This window comes from Drosophila mauritiana, chromosome X, assembly GCF_004382145.1.
Source record: "Drosophila mauritiana strain mau12 chromosome X, ASM438214v1, whole genome shotgun sequence".
NCBI classification, from domain to species: Eukaryota; Metazoa; Arthropoda; class Insecta; order Diptera; family Drosophilidae; genus Drosophila; species Drosophila mauritiana.
In genome coordinates this window covers 18,244,597-18,263,546 of record NC_046672.1, presented here as the reverse complement: position 1 = coordinate 18,263,546, position 18,950 = coordinate 18,244,597, and the positions used below count along the sequence as shown (strand labels likewise).

Genomic DNA, 18,950 nt, shown 5'->3' with positions numbered 1-18,950 from the left:
TCTTTGCTACGCTTTATTTGCTCGATGAAAAACGCCAATTTCAGTGGTTAGAAAAGACTTCATTGGGTGAATCGAGATCCGTGGTGTCGGAGAAAAGGTTCTTGAGTTCCTCGAAGTAGTTCTTAAACGAGTCCACCATCGCGTTCCAGGCTTGGGTTATATTTTGTCCAAACTCCCGCGCCGCATCGCCGATCCGCTTGTCCAGCCTTGGATCGTCCGGATAGACCAAGTGCGGTCGCACATCGTCGTACTCGTTGGAGTAGTCCAGATCGAACTCGTCGGCCCAAGTGTGGGCCACCAGGGCGAGGGTCAGGGCCGCGATTAGTAGGGCAGAGAATCTGGGTCCGGAAGTCATTTGGCCAACTGTTGTGCCCAGCCGCCTGAATGCGCCTTTTGTACCCAACCCTTCAATCCAATCAGATTTTGACCAGACACGGAAATGTTCGAAATGCATGTCGAGATGCATCTCATCTGGCCCGGAAGTGCTCACTGGCCGTCGGCTCATCGTGACTCGGCTCGTTTCCGTATCTCCCATCTGGACAGCCTTCAGTCGAGGTGCTGTGGTGACCCCAATGGCCTTCACCTCGGAACACTTTCGATCGGATTGCTCTGAAATGACAGTTCGCTTTTCGCTTTATTGCTTCTGCCTGAGGAATCTGTATCGATTGTGGTGACTCTTTTGCGATGACCTTTTCAAAGAGCTACAGAAAAGTTTGAGTTCTTAAAGGTATGCCACTTTAAAATGGTACCCGATTCCAAGTTATGGGTCACCTAGTTTTGGGTCACCTTGGTGATATGTTTAATACGCCACTTTAAAGTCGGAGTGCAAGTTTTTTGACTCTGATGCTGTTTGGGGTCACCTTGTACTGAGGGTGATTGGCCTTAATTGGCTACCAGATTGATAAAATGACAGGGTATCAAAATGGCTTTAATCTGTAGTACATGACTGGATGAAGACGTGATGTTTTTGGCCAACCCATAAAACATGCCGCTCAACTTAGTTTCCGGTTTCCAGTTGCTTTTATTGCACTTATAAACAAACAAAAAAAATACACTCGATGGTGGTCAGGGAGCTGGGTAATTCTACCCCGTAGAGTTGGCCGTTTCGGTGATCCTCTGGCGCACCTGCTGCACCACATCCGTTACGTTGTCCACGAAGGAGAGCCACATGGCCTTGATTCTGGTGCCCAGGCCCAAGGGATCCGCTCCGCCCATATTCGGTGTCACTTCCATGCCCGTCTCCTCCTGCCGTCGCCGTCGCACCAACTTCTTCTTCTTCTTGCCAGTGGACTTGGGACTCACTCGGGATCGGGAGGCATTGTTAGCGGCCCGCTTTTGAGCACGTCTCCGTCTGGCCTCCACGTCATCGTCGGCGGACGCCATTGTGGTGGCGGCAGCGCCCATTTTCCAGAAGCAAGGAGCGCGTTTGAGGCGATGCAGGCTTCGCCGCCTTCGCTTGCGACGACGATCCTCCTCGGATGAATCGGCGGCAATGGGTCGTATGGCATCTCCATAGCCCACGGCCGTTTTCGAGTGCACGGACATCAGGGGATTGTCAATGTTGAGGTCGCGGGAGATGGCGGCGCCACTCTGAACCGTCTCGGCTATATTTCCGGCCAGAGTCATGGCGCCCATGCCCAGCGACTCAAGCGGATTCTGTGGACCTGGCCTGGCCGCAATCATGGCCAGACCCACGATAACCAGGAGAAGGGCCAGCGGTTGGCGATTCATCGTTCTAACTGTGAGGCGGCGGCACTGCATCCGCGCTTTTTAAGCCATCGAATCGCGTGATTCCCTTCGATTCAAATCGATTTGAATCCACACCATGGCCGATGGCTCGTAGAGATCACAGTAGGCTTTCGGATTGGCCCGACGACAGCTGTCAGGTGTCACCGGACTGGTTGGGCTATCCAGTCAGTATCACTTGCTCGCTTAGTCGGTTCAGATCGGTTCGTTTTACTATTTTCCCGCTACAGACTTCGTATACAAATTGTATCAAAATCTGAATTTGAAAATCACTTTTGGCCATCCACACTCGAGCTACACAACCTCTCGTCAAAACTTTTTAGTTCACGTCGCGACAAACAGAACAACAGGGAATCATGAGATCCAGCAAAGTTCGTGGGGGCAACGCCAGTCGATTGGCTGACGCGGATGGACAGTGGGGAAAGGGATGCCTGGGTTCGCAGCACTCAATAATCAAGAATCACGGGCGTGGCCTTTCATCCGTGAGTGTAGAAAACGTGATACACATAAGCTCAATTGCATAAATATTTTAAGAAACAGAATCAAAAGTTACACATCCAAAACGGCCTACTACTACTTGCGTACATTTCACACTTATCTCAATATCATTTAACCCACTTTGAAATAAGGATAATAAAAGTTAACACAAAAAACGCACCCTTATCCTTATTAACATGATAACATTGTGCTGGTCTAGTTCCCATTCTCACCCGCATATTCTTCTAACCTACGCAGCAAACTCCCACGCAATTTGGTGGATTCTCGCCGTCGGGACAGCAGTATCCTGCCGTGTACTCGCAGCCAGGACTCCGGGTCGGTGGTAAGCTCAAGGCCACGCCCAACTCGCTGCTGCAGCAGCAGCAGCAACAGCAGCTGCAGCAGCAACAGCAGCTCCTGGCGCAGCAGCAGCAGCAACTCCTGGCCGCCACATCGCCGCAGGTAGCAGCTGCATCCGGACCAGGATTGGGCGTTGGCGGGGGCGTGGTCAACATGCCCAGCTATGCGGACCAGATGCACGCCGCCTTCCTCGACTATCAGCGCCAACGAGCCGAGTTCGAGCAGCAGCAGCAGCACCTGCTGCAGAAGCTCTACCACTACTATCCCGATGTATCCGGCGGCCTACAATCACCTGCCCAGATTCAACCCCAAACCCAGACAGCTGCCCCCACCGACGTGGGAGGCGCTCCGGCAGGCATTGCACCACAGAGCGCAGCTGGCCGCTTCGCCTACCGCCGGCCGCAGTTCAGCAGCAATGGCCTGCAGCCCGAGCGCCTTGCATCCGGATCCATTGTGCCCGGAGGTCCAGTAAGAGGAGGTCCAGTTGGAGTCATCCCGGGAGGAGTGATCGGATCAGCGTCTTTGCGCAACAGCGGTCTGGGAGCGGGAGCGGGAGGAGACTTCTACTCCACGCAGCAGCACATGGGCTTCATGCAGCAGCAGCAGCAGGACGTGCTCCGTGACCAGCAGCAGTCGGTGGCCCAGCAGTTCGCCACCAGCCAGCTGGCGCCCACCACCCGCCAGAGCTATGGGATGGCCGTTCCCATGTCCTCCGTGCTGGGATCCCCCACCTACCAGCAATCGCCGGACGTCTCTCATGTGAGCTTCTCAAGCGGCAATCTCAACTACAGCTTCTAATGATGATGAGCTGTTATCCCAAGGACTTTAAAAACTAGTATTTTCATTTTTTTTTTTTTTGCGTAAATTTTCGTGGTATTTGATAAGAGGAATTGTGTAGGGCAAGCAAGAATAAATTTTGTAAGTGACGATAATTGATGGTTTTTGATGGGTGGATGCTCTTTAGACTGATTAAAGGGTATGAGTATGGCTTACTAACAAAACTAAACAAGTTACGAGGGTTAGATTTGCCTGAAGAAGAGTTTGAATGTGCACTTCTCGTCTCGAGTTATGTAAGTACTCTAGTTAGTTGATTAATTAGCCCTAATCCTGTATGACCAACAGCATTTCATTACCAACAAGCCATCGGCACGTGCTCCGTGGAATCTAGCTGGCCAGTTAACTGGCCCCACTTTTCAGATTCATCACGATTCATAATGATGGGTCATTCCTAATCGGCACCGCTCATCTTCAACAAGCCGCCGAGCTCACGTGCAATAAATGCATTAAGATTGCTTTGAACGGACCGCCTTCGCATTGGCACACAATTGCTGCCATTGAATCTGTTTATAGAGTTAATATAATCCGGCCACAGCTCCATGCTATCGTACATCCCACTGGCGGATCCATTTATCCGAGCAGCCAGTCGCAGCCGCGACCACGACGGGCTTCGATTGTGGGCGTATTATTAGACATCCATGGGAATGGACATCCCGTGCACCACCGAGTGGTGCATCAATGAACGGAAACAATTGCCCTGGCTGACCGTCGGCTAATTGGGACGAGGATGAGGCTGATGGGAACGAGGCCACTGGATGGGTGGGGGGGATGGACTCAACTGGCTGCAGCGAAGCCCAGACCAAACATACATGATGAGCCCCGAATCCTTTGAGTGGCCACGTGTGCATCCATTTCAATATCCATATCTGCACTGCAAGAAATCGATTAACCTAGTTGAATGATATACATCTATATATGAGTAACTAAAAGTAACCAAATTTATTTGGCAAACAGTCATTTTAAGTCCAAGCCTTAAAGAGTTCATATATATATTATGTTTTGGAACCATATTACACCATAGATAGACGAATCCAAAGGAGAAAACAGCTTATCGAATGCCTATATCCATTATATCAAAACTAGCTACAATCTTATATTGGGTATAAAGCAAAAAGTTCCATATAAAAGTAAAAAATGCAAGATACAAAGATATTTCAGCTACTTAAATGTTCAATGTATTTAAGTGCACTTAGCAAATTTTAACATGCCCAGCTGCGCCTTTCATTGGAACCCGATATCCAATGCATATAAACCCCTATCCTTAAAGGCGTATAAAGGTATCTAGATATGTAGGTGCCATTTTACTCGACTTTGCCCCCTTTAACCCCACAAACTGTGGCCTCGCCACAGGCAATATAGACAAAATTCTGGGCGGTGCACTTGTTTGCGGCGCCACGACAATTGAGAGGGTGTTATGCAATTTTGGGCCGCTTTCCCAACTTTCCAGCCGCTCGATTCCCCATCTACCTGGCATGGGAGCAGGCCCCAGGCAATCCGGCACTGTGCCCAACAGGTGACGATTGCCAGTGGAGTGGTTACTTTGGCCCCAAAAAGTGGTGAGAGGTGGGGGGTCTGTGCAAAAAGGTGTCCTTGGATGGGGTTCGTTCTTGGCAGGACACCTGCCGGCAAGGCCATCAGTGCATTGCGGGCCAATGTAAACAGTAAGTGGAGCTCGAGCCAAGAGCAAAACGGAACCGGAATATGGCATCCAGAATCCGTGGGCAAAACACGACAATTGCATTAGATGTACCCAGCCGGACGACCCGCTGACTAAGCCACTTGCACCACTGCCACCTTCCACTTCCACTTCAAAACGTTGGCACCATAAGGCGCAGCCGGAAAATGCTGCAAATATAATAAATATTGAGGAGCTGGCCAACTGATTATGGCCACGTACGGGAAGTAATTCAATTTGTAGACCGAATATTAATTGGAATACCGAAAAAGGAGGGGAAAGGGGGCTTCTTTTGGCCATACATTTGGACCCCCATCGACTTATTTGCATGGAAAATTCCAATTTAGTGTCGGCCAGGCAAATACACACAAATACACGGGCAACGGCAAACAGCAAAAGCAGAGACAGGAGCAAAAAGTAAAATGGGTAAAAGAAGTGGAAAACCAGCCGAACTAGAGACGCAAAGCAAATATAGTTACTAAATAAGCCCACGTGTGCGTGCGTATCCTGCGAGTATCCTGCCAAAGTGTAGCATCTGTGTGTGTGTGTTGTGTGAGTGAGTTGTGTGCGTAGGACCGCATCCTGTTCATTTCCCCGAACGAGCTGGCAAAACAAAGCACTGCATTCAGATACAAAGACAAACACAGAATTTCCCTTGCCGCTGGAGCCCGGCCCACCTGTGGCCAACTGTCCTGTGCTGGAAAAGCTGCAGGACTGCAGCAGGCTGCAAAGATGGGGACACTTCGGTTTGGTTTCCTAATTAGCTGCATAATGAGGAGCTGCCCAACTTGGTGTCCCAAGTGCCCGTCAACTGTCCACTGGGCGGGGGGAGAGTCGAATGCTAGCGATTACAATTTATAATCGCCAAAAGATGTACTCTTTCCACAGCCATGACCTTAAGTTGGCCAAAAGATGAAAACATTGTGGGCCCAGATACTCGAAGCCAAATTGCGTGCTAAGTAAATATCTACGTATTTAAATTTAATATGAGCCCCTGGGGGTGGAAAAGCTAAAATATATACATACCTTTTTATTTGCGCAGAGGGAATTGTGCAACTGTGAATCACTTTAATTAGCACACAATGTGCGTGAAAGGAGGTGTCCTTTTATGCTAGATTTTCCATTGGATGGCCCAGCCCTCCAGTTGCTCCTGCAGCTATCCCGGCTCAGAGTTATCCTTGTTGATGGCCCTTAAAGCTGTCGTCCCATCATTCAAGCTGTTGCGACTTAGCTGGCAAACTCTGACTTTCACTCTCCCGCGAATGCCATCGAATTTTGCCGGCTTTATTTGCTGTGTAGGCCATATTTTAGGAGGACCGAGGACCGAAATAAACGGGTTATCATCTATTTCGGGCCATGTGCGCGATGCCCGATGTGACGTAAATTGGTTTTCTGGGCCTTTGCACTTTCACTTGGTATTTGGCGGACTACATAGAGCATCATATTTATGGTCGGTCGGCGGTACAGTGCGTTTCATGGCGATGAATCGACTGGCCAGTGTCGCCTTCCCAGCCGGGAGACTTATGCTCATGAAACGCGTGTCCTGTTATGCGCCATAAAGTATGCTGATCAACTGGTGCGTGGCAAATAAATCTCGGCCTGCTTCTGGTCCGCATCATGGCCAAAAAAAAGGAGAGCACTGCAGTGCTTGCATCGCATCGCATCATATCATATATCATATATCATCATGGAGCGACAGACCGACCTTCTACAACTATTCCCACGAGACTCCCCGCAACCCTTCTGCATTGCCAGCCAGTTATAACAACGAGTTCGTTTTTTCCAACATTTCCACATGCATTTCGTTTCAGTTTACAAATTAAGTTTAAATACAACGTAAATTCAACCGCGATAAAAAAAAACACATTCAGCATTCACAATGCGGAATGGGTGGATAAGTTTAAGCTCTGGGACCAGGCTAACAACACGATAATAAAAACGGAGCGTGCGGCACCGCTGCATCCCGCGCTGCGTGCCCCTTTTATCACCCAGGTGGCCCAGGTGGGTTCAGGTGTGCTTGGTTGGCTCCTAACCCGTCGAATGGCTCACGGGTCGCAGGCTCTTGGTGCAGTTAACAAATTGAGTTTTAATTAAGGCGAACAGCTACCGACACGCTCTGGGTATTATTGTTCCTATTAGTGTAGTTAGCCAGACGGATAGGAAAGTGTATTTGTGTGCGAGTGTGCACTGGCGGCGAGGGGGCGGGTGGAGGCGGTGCGGAGGCGGAGGCGGTGGCGGTGGCGATGACGATGGGCGGCGGATCCTCTAGTAGCCATAGTGAATACCATGGCCGGAGACCGATGTGTGGACGAGGGCGGGTGCGGCGACGGCGGCCCTGAAAGTGGGGGCGATGGTGGCGATTATGAGGCAACCTTATTAATATGGTCCTGCGAGCCGGATACTCACTTCACCACGGGCCCGGCCAGATGCGTAGCGTATGCAGGAGCAGCGTAGGCGGGGGCAGCATAGGCGGGGGCGGCAAGTCCAATGCCGTGTCCAATGATTCCGGGAGCTATGGGGGGGATGGCACACACACACAACAACGTTAGGTTTATTATAAAAAACAAGCACACAAACAAAGCGAGTCAAGACACAGGAGAATGATAGACAGAGACAGATGACCGAGCTGAAAGAGAGATAGTCACAGTGGAGGTCGAGATAGAGCTTCCCCAAATTAGCATCGTGTCCATTGTTTGGACAATACACCAGCCAGCCCGAGGGCTCCCCGCCCAATGCGCCACTTAAAGGTTGTCAACGGCAACCACCTGACATGGCCTGACCACCAGCACCACCCACCAGGCCGGTGGCACAAGATTCCTGCACAGGGCCAAAATCCATCGTACGATGGATTCAATGCCTAGGGAGTTGGGCTGCCGAATCTTTTTATATCACTCTTCGCTGTGCCGAACAAAACAAAACTCTGTTCTCAAAACTACTTGCAGCTCCTGGGCTTGGGTTCGAACTTAATTAAAATTCGTCATAAAATAGTCGTATCCTTCCGAGTTATGCTATTCATTTAGTGCCAGTGCATTGTCCTTTTGAGCGAACCAACCGCAGCGCGTGGAGGAAACTTGCATGCATTGAGTTTGCAGCGCACAAGGCAAATATAAAGTATACGACACGTTGTGCCATCTAGAACACGAAATATTAAAATCAGAGACATATGCCATCTAATCACTCTTTTCTCGCCGTGCACGGGGCCACAAGCCCCGGGAAGCGTCAGCCAACATCAATCAAGTGACACCCAGCCGAACGGGAACGGTGACTGTGTAACTGGGTGACTGGTCGATTCGGTGATTGGGTGACTCGCTGACTTGGACTTGGACATGGCCAGCTGGATCCCCGGGAGCCATTGGGATGCAGTATTCGCTCCACCTTGCTGTGCCGACCATCGCCACATGGAAGCTTTAAAGCCTTCGAAATAGATAGGCGGCGAATGATTGATTACATGCCTGGCCTGATGGTTACCTCACCGCCGAATTTCCACACCCACACCCACCGGGACATTTGTATCTGTTTTCTAGCAAGACAAATCGATTGCGGCCGGACCCAAAACCGATTATCCCTTTTGTTGGCTGCTTTGTTTGCTCGGGCAGATGGCCTAGATGTATCGATTGCCCAGGGCTCCGGCATAGGCATTGGCAATCCTTTGAAGCGTGCAAACAGCAATGATCTTTGAGGGCTTTAACCTCAGCTGGGCTCTTTGTTTCAAGCCGCAATCATTTGTGTCCTATCGCTGTGATCTCTGTGATGTCTTGCTGGCCACCTGCCGCCATTTTCACGGTCCAACTTTAAACAATTTTCCCTAAAGTTTTCCTTTGAGCTTGCTGCATCAAAACGATCTCCCAGATGTGAGACTCCCCTTCCGCCCCACCTATCCACCTGGTTGCGTACTAACTCTGGAGCCCAGACTAACCACCCATATATCAGAAAAGTCCTCCGTGCCTGATGGAGCGAAACTGGCGTTGTGCACTCCACCACCCGGGCCAAAGTTTGTTTTTGCCAAGTGCACTTGGCCACCGGGACGAAAACACAATAAAGTTCCTTTTCTGCTTTCAGACTGGAAAAAAAAAACTCGTTGCGAAATCGCTGAGGAATCAGATTTTCGGGGATTCGAAAGCGTGCGAAAGTGCGGAAAAGTTAAGTTAGAGCTGGGGGATGGGGTTAGCGTTAGTTAGTCCTGGATAACGGAACTCGATATCCTCGATATCCTGGGATATCCTGGTCACCTACCGTACGATGGAGCAGCGGCGTACTTCACAACTGGAGCGGCGGCGACTGGGGCATGGGCCAGATATCCGTGCGAGATGGCCGGAGCGGCACTATAGGAGCCATAGCCTCCGTATCCGTAGCCACCGTATCCGCCCAGTCCCAGCGAGTGACCCAGTCCCAGCGAGTGTCCCAGTCCCAGCGAGTGCCCCAGTCCGGAGATCTGCACGGCCGGAGCGCTGGCCGCATAGTGTCCGCCGTAGGCCACGCCCTGAATCTGGGCGGGAGCCGTGTGCCCAGCGTAGCCCAAGGAGTAGGCCGGCGCAGCGATGGCGTGGGCCGGAGCAGCTTGGGTTTTGCATTTTCATTTTCGGGTTAAAAGTGTTAACAATCAACTAAGCAGTAATGGCCGGCTTGCATCTGTGTTAGTTGCGTGTATCTATCAGTTCGCAAAAGATTCAACAAACTTTTGAATGATTGAGGTACTTTTCTCATCTACTCGTATAATTCGCATGTTTGATGTTTCAAGTATGACATTTAGTTTGTGAGCAATTTAAAGTGTTTCAAACAGGATGTCTTTGAAAAGTTTCTTGTGCGCAAATATCAAGGTGTGTTCCAGATAAATGAAAGAGTTCCCTGGAAACCTATAAAAACCTGAGCCATCACTGCGACTACGTGCAAAGGGGACGCAAAGTGGTGCGTGTGAGTGGTGTGCTGGGTGGTGCAGTGGTGTACATTTGGCGTTGGAAGTATCGGTGGATTGAGTGGATTGGGTGGCTTGGCTTGGATTGGAGATCCTGCGACCGGGACTCACCTGCGTAGCCGTGGGCGGCGACGGGCGCCAGTCCGGCGTCATTGCTGATGCTGGACCGCTGGACATGCGACTGCGAGTGGGCGGTCTGGACCTGGCTGGCGTAGTCCGACTGGGAGGATTGGCCGTAGTGGCCCTTCACCGTGTGCTCCTGGGTGCTGCCCACGGATGCGTGGTCGACGCTGGGGGCGCTGATCGAATAGGCCGCCGGACCGCCGGGCTTCGCCTGGACGCAGGCGATCAGCGCCACCAGGACAACGGAGAGGATAACCTGGAAATGCGTTAGATTTGAGATATGTACACATAATATGCGCAATTGTATAAATCAGTGTCGTTTGGCTCTGTCGCAGTTCGACCGTCTGCAGGAAATTGCTGGCGAGCAAACTTTTAATTAAGTTGATAAAGTTGGAATAGTTGGTGTGCCATGGCGGAACATGGCCTTGAAAGGGTGCTGCTGCGATTTGCATCGCTTAATCGAAAGACACACAGAGCTGTCCAATACAAGCCAGGTTAAATAAATCGTTAGCTGGAGAGCAACTATTTTCGAAAATAGACAATAAGCATGGAAAGTTATTTTCAACTTGTGCATCTGAATGCAGCACTGGTTACCATCAATTGATTGCGCTAACAAAGCGCCAGGAAATGCTGATTTAAAAAAAAAAATGAAAGGACTACAAATTTTGCATCTCAACGCGATTGTTAGATACAAAATCAAGATACAAATACAATTTGTTGCTGACACTCGAAATTGTAATTATTTGTTGTGCGAGTGGTGCTTTATATCTCGTTTTTGCACCAAGTGCCCCATTCAGTCGTCCTCATGTTGCATGGCCTATTTTGCTTGCTGAAGCATTCCTGGCCAAAACTGACCCAGATCGAGGCCTCATAATCAGCTGCCACTCGACAGTCGCACAATTAGCATGCGTGTTGGTCGTGCTCTCGTTTTCATTGCCTTCAACATTGATTTTCAAATGCGAGTGGGCCGAGATTGAAATCCACGTTCTATTGGCCATATGAGGTCGAGAGCTGTGGCCTGGGCAGGAGCCACCAGCCAGCCAGCCAGCCAGACAGTTATCCTGCCAGCTAGTTATCCTGCCAGCTGAGGAGCAACAAAGCAGACTGGGAAAAGGATGTGCCCCCTTTTGTTGGCTGTCGAGCGATGAGTGAAAGGATAACAAGTGCAGGCAACTCGGATCCCCGTGCCACCGGCTCCTTTTCCATGTCAATCGGCTTGCCTGCGATGTGCAACAACTTTTCACGCACCTTGAATGCCATTGTTAAAGTGATTCACTTGAAAAAAATTCGACTCAGTTCGATTGGATTGCGATTGGTAACTGTCTCGGTTCGCAGTTCTTTGGGCCTATTTATACGCAGTTTGCAGTTTGCAGTTCGCAGCTGCCGCCGGTCTGCTCTCAAAATATGGTGCAAAAAAAAAAAAAAAATTAAAAAAAAAACGAAGTTGAGGAAAATCAGTGGAAAAAAGCAAAAAAGTGGCGGCAGCCATGAGAACGGGTTTTCATCAGTTGGCAAAGCAGGCAGAGCGCAGGCGCGCCGCTCTACGCAATAATGCCGCCACCACCGCCGCCGCCGCCCTCCCCCATCGGCCACGCCTTCTTTTTGGCGGCAGAGATCGCTTTTCGTGTTAATCGCATCGATTGTTTAATTGGAAATTTGTCCGCACTTGTCCGAATGCGGCAAAAGGAAATGCCAGCGGACAAGGTGAGCCCCACTGCGTTCACCCTCTCCATTTCAATTTTTGGAGTTTTTGGGTCACTTCCAGGCCCCCCAACCCAATATCATATCATATCATTCTCACGTGGCTCTTGTCAAGTGCTTTATTAATGGACCGCCCGATTTTTCATTTTCCACCACCACACCCGGTGCGTTGCACATATTTTTTGGGTTTTTTGTGCCCGGCCTGCGGACATTTTGTGTTCAACTTTGAACAGACTTTTCATACCCCGCATTTGGTACTTTGAGTGGGCATAGTGGTGCGCACTTAGTAATTAAGTACATATATTTGAGTATATGAACAGGGAAATTGTGAAATTATAATGAACTAACCAACTCTTTGGTTGACTGTTCGTTTGATTGTTTGTTGTATATGTAATATGATATAATAATAGTCATGCACATTAATAATCAAATTGGATGTTTAACTATATGCTGAAAATAAAGTCAAAGTTGCAAAATCATGTGAATCTTACTAATATTATTACTATTACTATTACTAATATTTGTTACTTACATATTTCAAATTAAATAAAAGTATCCCCTACACAAGTGGACACTATTACAGATGCTAAGAAGTTATCTTTGTTGCTATTATTATACTATGAACTAGTAATTGCAATAAATTAATTAATGCCCGAGAACCTCTAATGGGTATAACCACGACCGAATACCACACCTCCAACTCCCAGTTACCATTGGTTATTTTTTGCTAGTTCTCACGCAGCCGCCGCCAAATGGGCGCGGAAATTGGGCAGCCAGATCGGATTGGACTGCTGCACTGGATCGGATCGAATAGGATGGGATGGTATGGGGGGCATTAGTCGAGAGTGGGAGCCCCAGCTCCAGCTCCAGCCCAAGAGTCGGAGATTGCAACTGGGGGGCTCGGAGTTGTGAGCGGTGAGCTCTGGGCTTGAAGTGGGGCCTGAGGACCTGGCAGCTTTTCGAAAGGCACAAAATCGGGCAGTGGGCCCGATTTTTGGCCTGGGAGGCCTTTTTGCTAGTTTTTGATTTGTGTTTTCTGATCTAAGCCATTTTGTTGCTGGTTAGCCGTTTTTTGTTGCTCGCTAGCAATTTATGCGCACTTTGTGCGTTGTCGTGACGAGGGACAGATTTAGACACTGGGAGAATTCGGGTGTTATTATTAATTAACATCAATTAGTACGAATAAACAAATGTCACATTTAACTTAAAATAATATTTGCAAACGTTTTAGGGGGTATTTTAAATAGAACTATCAAACAAATTGATATCACCATGTTTTATTGTCATTTGTATCTATTAAATACAACACGAAAGAGGCAAATAAATAATATTAATGCCAATGTGATAGATATGCCAAACCTTTGTTTCTCTGGGTGTGGTGGACATGTGGAGCGGGCCAGGGAGTGTTATGTAATGGGCCACAGCTGGCTGTTCGCCTGGGAGCAAATACACACAGAGGTTTCGCAACCAAGGCGACTCTGCGCTGGGAAATTGCTAGCATTTTCCAACTGTCAACCGGAGAAACCTCCGCCAAGGCGAGCAAGTCGGGCTCCCGAAATCAGAATCAGAATCTGAAACAGAATCGGGGGTAAAAGCGCAGGCAACCTTCAGAACAAATGCATGGACGCACAGACGCACGGTCCTTGGGGCAGAAGGCGGTGGTCAGTAAAAGCATTATCAAGCTGGAGATGGCGCCACTTGTTTTGGCATTGCCAATTCTGGGCAAGCACACAGTAGGACTGAATGGCGCAGAAGTCGTGAGGAAGTACACAGACAGAAATATAAATACATATATATTTAGCTCACAATTATTGAGTACTACTTCTACAAACATGTGCCAACTAAAAGAAAAGCAGAGAATCGGGGTCACCAAAACTTACTTCAGAACATCAAATCTTTTCTACATTTTTTCACTCACGGAATCACCCAATTTAATTGTTTGCCAAAACCAACTGGTTTTTAAATTTGGCTGACCTATACGATAAGTGTTAAGATGCAACAAGTCAATCGGGGTCACCAGTTACTATCTATCTGTACACGAAGCAGACATTTCCAACAAGTTTATTTAACATTTAGGTTGTATAAACATGATATTGTACCATGAAAAGGGAATATATTTCTATTATATAGTAGACGTAATAACATCTAACCTAACTTAACTAGTAACCCACTGGTTTTTATTGCACGTAAAATTAAATCGATGGCAGTCTACGAAGATAATTTATACTAGCAATTCTCGAAGCTTTTCTTGCTTGATATCGCACTGCAATTACACCTGCAATCAAGGTCGTAATGGAGACCGCCGGCTCACTCCATAAATTAACCACATTCATGAGCTCGCATTGTGAGCGCCTCGGTTTGGCTCAGTGTGAAAGTGCGAGGCGAAGTCAATTCCCGATGCAGTGGCAATCATCGATTGTCATTGTCGATGCGCCACCCCCTTTCAGCCCGTCCTTGGGCCATTGTGTAATGGCGTGATGTTTCAATTACCGCCCATCATTCGTCCCTCCGTGAAAAACCCCGCGCGATAAATACACAATGCCAGCGCTGCGGGCGACGCAATCTGCGAGCTTTTTGTCTCCGACATTAATTTGTATAATTGCAATGCCAATACAGGACAAGCAGTCGGGCCCAGCCAAGTGCAGCGAGCCATAGCCATCTCAATGTCCTTTTCACAGCGAGCCACCAGCACCCAAGCTGCCCAAACCACCCGACCCACTCAGCCCACTCAGCCCACTCAACCCGCCGCATTGTGGTGTCCAGTCGGGCGCAACATTTCACGTCTATGTGGGTCACAAAGGCGCACACAATGAGCCAAAACAAAGCCACGGGAGAAATTGGACAGGCCCACGGATCGGTTCCTGACGAAATGCTGATATCCTTTGCGACTCAAAGCAAATGTTCTTGATAGGACGACAAAGGGCACAGGGTAAAGTGCAGCGAATTTGGATTACGAATAAATCGAACTACTCACATAATTATGTTTATCATGGCTTATGCCTACTAAACCCCAATCAAATTAAAAAAAAAGTTTATTGATTGTCTACCAAGTAGCAAGTTTAAACTAGAAATGTATATGTTAATTGTAGCAGGATTGAATATACATTAAAAACCAAAACATAAATACTATGGCCAAGTTAATAATTATCACACACAAGAAGTTTTTAAAGATCCTAATATCTGCAATCGCCGTATCTTGTATCCTTTTAGTTGACCAGCAAGGGAATTACAGGGTATCACCGCCATGGGCAGTGACTGACAGCCGTTGCAGTTGGCATTCCCCTAACTGCTGTTTTCACCGAACTGCTCTTGAAACCGCCGTCGCCCATCGCTGTCATTGTTTCCATGTCCATTGTCCGTTGTCCGTTGTCCGTTGTCCATTTGGTGATGTGCGGCTCAGTTTTTAGTGGTTTGAGCTGGCGACATTTGCCTAAATACTTGGCCGCACACACTCGACCATTATCACACATGCCGTTTTCCATGCCCGCCTTTGTTGGCCTTTTGCGTGGAATTTCCAGAGGCGAAGATTAATGACCGACATGACCTGACAGCGCCGCGTCAGCGTGGCATCGATGTCAATGGCGATAGACGAGCAGGATGGCTGGGCATGATTGGGTTGACCACCTACAAGACCGACCCGCTATCAATGGAATATGGTGTACAAGCTAACCTGAAGTTACTGTTCATGAAAATGCAGGCTTTAACTGGGACTTCTATCCTTTCCCCGCTTGGGCGGAAGTTATTGTAAACCTAATAACTTTGACTGTGAGATTCAGCTCATGAGAGGATTGTACTATGCCTATGTTTTATTCATACTAAATTTGTTTGACTTGAAGTGGGTGTTATACCCGTTACTTGTAAAGCGAAAAACATATGAAGTATATCATTTCTGGATTAGGTTCACTAGCCGAGTCGACCTACCCATGTCCGTTTGTCAGTCTGTCGGTTCGTTTGTCCGTTTGTCCGTTTGTCCGTCTAGTGGTCCGGGGGTACTGTGATCTACATCTGTATCTTTCTGGCACTCACAACCGCTGAAACATGGTTGTCAGATAGTTTAGGAACTCAACTCTAGCGTTCTCGAATTACGATTCAATATAAAATAAGACCCATAAGCTGTCGATAGCTCTGGTATGCGCAGTATGCACAATAAAATTGAACGATATGTAATAGTTTTACCCTCAAATGCTTTATCGCTTAACTGCAGCTCCGAATTGCGGTGTCTCAAATAGCAGCCATTGGTAATTGTGGTGCCACATCTTAATGGCTATCTTATCGCACCACCCTCGTAGTGCCCGCCACCCACCTGGTGCGTCCAGAAGTCCGCCAGATGGCGCACGCCATCCAACGAGGGCGTGGCTGCAGCGAACCGAAACTGGAGCAATGTCCTGATACCACGCGCTATTAACTGCCAACACTTGAGTGTACGTGATACGCACACAGTTGCTTAGTCGAGAGCATTAAAATTTAACCTTCAATTACGAAATCAATAGGCAAAAAGGCGGCCGGCCACACCTCCATGTGGCCAGATCTTTTTGGCCAGATTCGAGCCGCCTTTGTGCACTGGGTTCGTGCGCCTTTGTTGTCTTGCTGTCTTCATCTATTTTCATATTTTCAGAGAATTATTTTTTCATTTTTTCTACCCATTTTGTGTTATTTTTTTTATATTTTTTTTTTTTTGCTTCGATGCCAGAGCTGCGATATTGAAAACGCTTGACAAGTGGGCGGTGTCCCCGACATACCACGCCCACGTGCCCCCCGCGTTAATTTGTTGTGCAATCTGCGCATTTATTATTTTCAGGCTTTCCCTCACTGTTATTATTACATCGCCAGTAATGAGAATATTCAAAGCAGCTAAACGAAATGGGGGCAAACAAAAAATAAAAAACGAAACAAAAAACAATAATGGCACATTCTTGCGTTTAACTTGATTTTCACTAAGTTTCATATTTATTTTCATTCATTGTCGGCTAACGAGGTTACTTCGAGGCATGGCCAAGTGATAATAAATTCGGCTAAAAAAAACTAGGACACATATTTTAAGTGATTATTACAATCATAAGTACAAATTTATTTAATATGGATGCTGAATTATGCATTTGGGGTTCTATACTCAGTTTATATCTGCATCTCGACCATGCTCCGATCAAAACTGGCCAACTGTGCAGCAAGATCACCGTATACATGAATTGTGAGTAGAGGACACCCTTGGACTGTTAACACTCTAAGGTTGGGAAGTCCTACGACCAGGTCGGCGACAATTTCATTAGTGATATTGGGTGAATTGCTGAGGTCCAGCGTCTCCAGAGACTTTAGGTTCTTCAATCTAGTGAAGTCTTTGGCGCAGTAAGGTTGATTGTGTATTATCAGAACACGCAGCTGCCTGAATATCGATAGAATCGCCAGGGCATTGGCGTTAACAAAGCCACGCGGTGCATCTGGAAACATCAGCTTCCGCAGCAAAGGCACACCCATTAGACCCTTCAGCATCGAGCAGCTGAGCATACATTGAGTTGTCTCTACGGGGTGGGCTTTAATGGCCAACGACTCCAGATTGCGCAGCCCACCCAGCCTATTCTCATCGCGTTTCACGGAGCAAATCGACACCTCGACCTCCACCAGCAAGGGACAAGCCAGCACCAGATCCCGATAGACATTCCAGTACCCACCGAGCATCGGGTCCGAGGCACGCAGCTCGCGAAGTCTTGGCATACAGCTCAGGTGTATTAGTTGGTTCGGGCACAAACTCAGGCAGCCGGTTATGTTAAGGGACAACAATGAAGTTGGAAGACTCATCAAACAGCTTCCAGTCAATTGATCGTTGTACCCCAGATCCAGTGTCTCCAGTTGAGTCAAGATCTCCAAGCCCTCGAGGTTCTCATCTGTGAGCCCACAACGACGCATGCTAAGATTGGACAAGCTGCTGAAGCTAGTTCCGGGAGCGGTGCACCATTTGTATCGCGTGAGTTGCAATCCCTCGAGGGCAATCTCATTCACCTTCATCCGCTTGATCGACATCAGTTGCATGAAATACTCGAAATGTGGAAACATTGCGGTCTGTGGGCCTCCGCGTATAATCTCAATTTCAGGTCCCGAAAGGTCCACAAATAGTCTGGTTTCAACCAATGAGAACTCAAGCATTTCTTCCAAATCCACTACGCGGCTCAGGCGAAGGTTAGAATTCATGGCGTATATGTTCTCAAACACATCGCAACTGGCTGCAAAGCTAATGCGAGACTTCAGATCCAATTGCTTTAGTACATCCAACCAAAACAAGTCTAAACCGCTAATTAAGCTGACAAAGGACAAGAAATGTGTTTGTGAGCTGCTTGGAGAAAGCTACAGATTTACGGCGTTTTCTTTACCTGAAGTTCATTGTTCTAGATTATGGATTCTTTAATAATATTTCGGTCTTTTCCAGATATTATTAATGCTTAGCTGTGAAATCTGAAAAAAATATTACTTCTAAGCAAATTTTCACTTCGCACCAAATGACTTGACGTAAAATGATAGAGCTGTCGCCCTTTTGTATAACTTCAACTCTTTTTTGGTATATTTTATGTATAACGATAAATTAGACAATCACGTATATATTTTCCAGGGATATTGTATTTTCTGCCCTGGGGACCTGGCACTAAAACATTTTCTAGGGGCTGACATCGATTTAGGAAACCGCCAGCAATTAAAAACAAGATAGAATGCGATAGTCGACTTGCCCGACTATCAGATACCCGTTACTCAGCTAGCTAGTGGACGTGCGTTCGCTAGATATTGTAGGGAATAAATTCACGTCTCGAACGTTTTGGGTGTTTTGTAGGTGTAAGGAGAGGCGTGGTCAAAGTATTTTCGATAGAAATTGGCAAGACAGTAAAGCGAAGAAAAATAAAAACACTTTTCAAAAGTGTGGGCGTGGCAGTTTTGGGCGGCTTGTGCGGCGTAGAGTGGGCGTGGCAATATGGTCTCTAGGATCTGTATGCTAATCTCAACCTTCAAGCTTTTTTCCTGAGATCTCGACGTTCATACGGACGGACAGACAGACGGACAGGCGGACATGTCCAGATCGACTCGGCTATTGATCCTGATTAGGTCGGAGAAGCTTCCTTCTGCCTGTTACATACTTTT

At 47.9% G+C, this 18,950-nt stretch overlaps 5 protein-coding genes across 6 annotated transcripts; 1 reads left to right on the top strand and 4 right to left on the bottom strand.

The window, feature by feature from the left end:
* Positions 1–15: 15 nt before the first annotated feature.
* On the bottom strand, positions 16–364 carry LOC117148436. The gene has a single exon (XM_033315808.1). It carries the CDS (start codon positions 353–355, stop codon positions 41–43), a length of 315 nt encoding a protein of 104 aa, XP_033171699.1. The 5' UTR covers positions 356–364; the 3' UTR covers positions 16–40.
* A 643-nt stretch (positions 365–1,007) lies between these two features.
* Positions 1,008–1,731, bottom strand: LOC117148434. The gene has a single exon (XM_033315807.1). The coding sequence runs from the start codon at positions 1,729–1,731 to the stop codon at positions 1,084–1,086; it is 648 nt and encodes a 215-aa protein (XP_033171698.1). The 3' UTR covers positions 1,008–1,083.
* Positions 1,732–1,914: 183 nt separating this feature from the next.
* On the top strand, positions 1,915–3,515 carry LOC117148433 (mediator of RNA polymerase II transcription subunit 8). The gene is made up of 2 exons (XM_033315806.1): positions 1,915–2,228; positions 2,482–3,515. The coding sequence occupies exons 1-2, from the start codon at positions 2,103–2,105 to the stop codon at positions 3,379–3,381; spliced, it is 1,026 nt and encodes a 341-aa protein (XP_033171697.1). The 5' UTR covers positions 1,915–2,102; the 3' UTR covers positions 3,382–3,515.
* Positions 3,516–7,296: 3,781 nt separating this feature from the next.
* Positions 7,297–11,390, bottom strand: LOC117147804 (cuticle protein 21.3). 2 transcript variants are annotated; one of them, XM_033314855.1, is made up of 5 exons: positions 11,379–11,390; positions 10,119–10,386; positions 9,329–9,652; positions 7,502–7,607; positions 7,297–7,430 (listed from the first exon to the last, which is right to left on the bottom strand). In XM_033314855.1, exons 1-5 carry the CDS (start codon positions 11,388–11,390, stop codon positions 7,361–7,363), a joined length of 780 nt encoding a protein of 259 aa, XP_033170746.1. In that variant the 3' UTR covers positions 7,297–7,360. The 2 variants fall into 2 exon arrangements, with proteins under 2 accessions (XP_033170746.1, XP_033170747.1); XM_033314856.1 differs by lacking the exon at positions 9,329–9,652.
* Positions 11,391–16,918: 5,528 nt separating this feature from the next.
* On the bottom strand, positions 16,919–18,309 carry LOC117147638. The gene is made up of 2 exons (XM_033314604.1): positions 18,194–18,309; positions 16,919–18,123 (listed from the first exon to the last, which is right to left on the bottom strand). The coding sequence occupies exons 1-2, from the start codon at positions 18,202–18,204 to the stop codon at positions 16,947–16,949; spliced, it is 1,188 nt and encodes a 395-aa protein (XP_033170495.1). The 5' UTR covers positions 18,205–18,309; the 3' UTR covers positions 16,919–16,946.
* Positions 18,310–18,950: the final 641 nt, after the last annotated feature.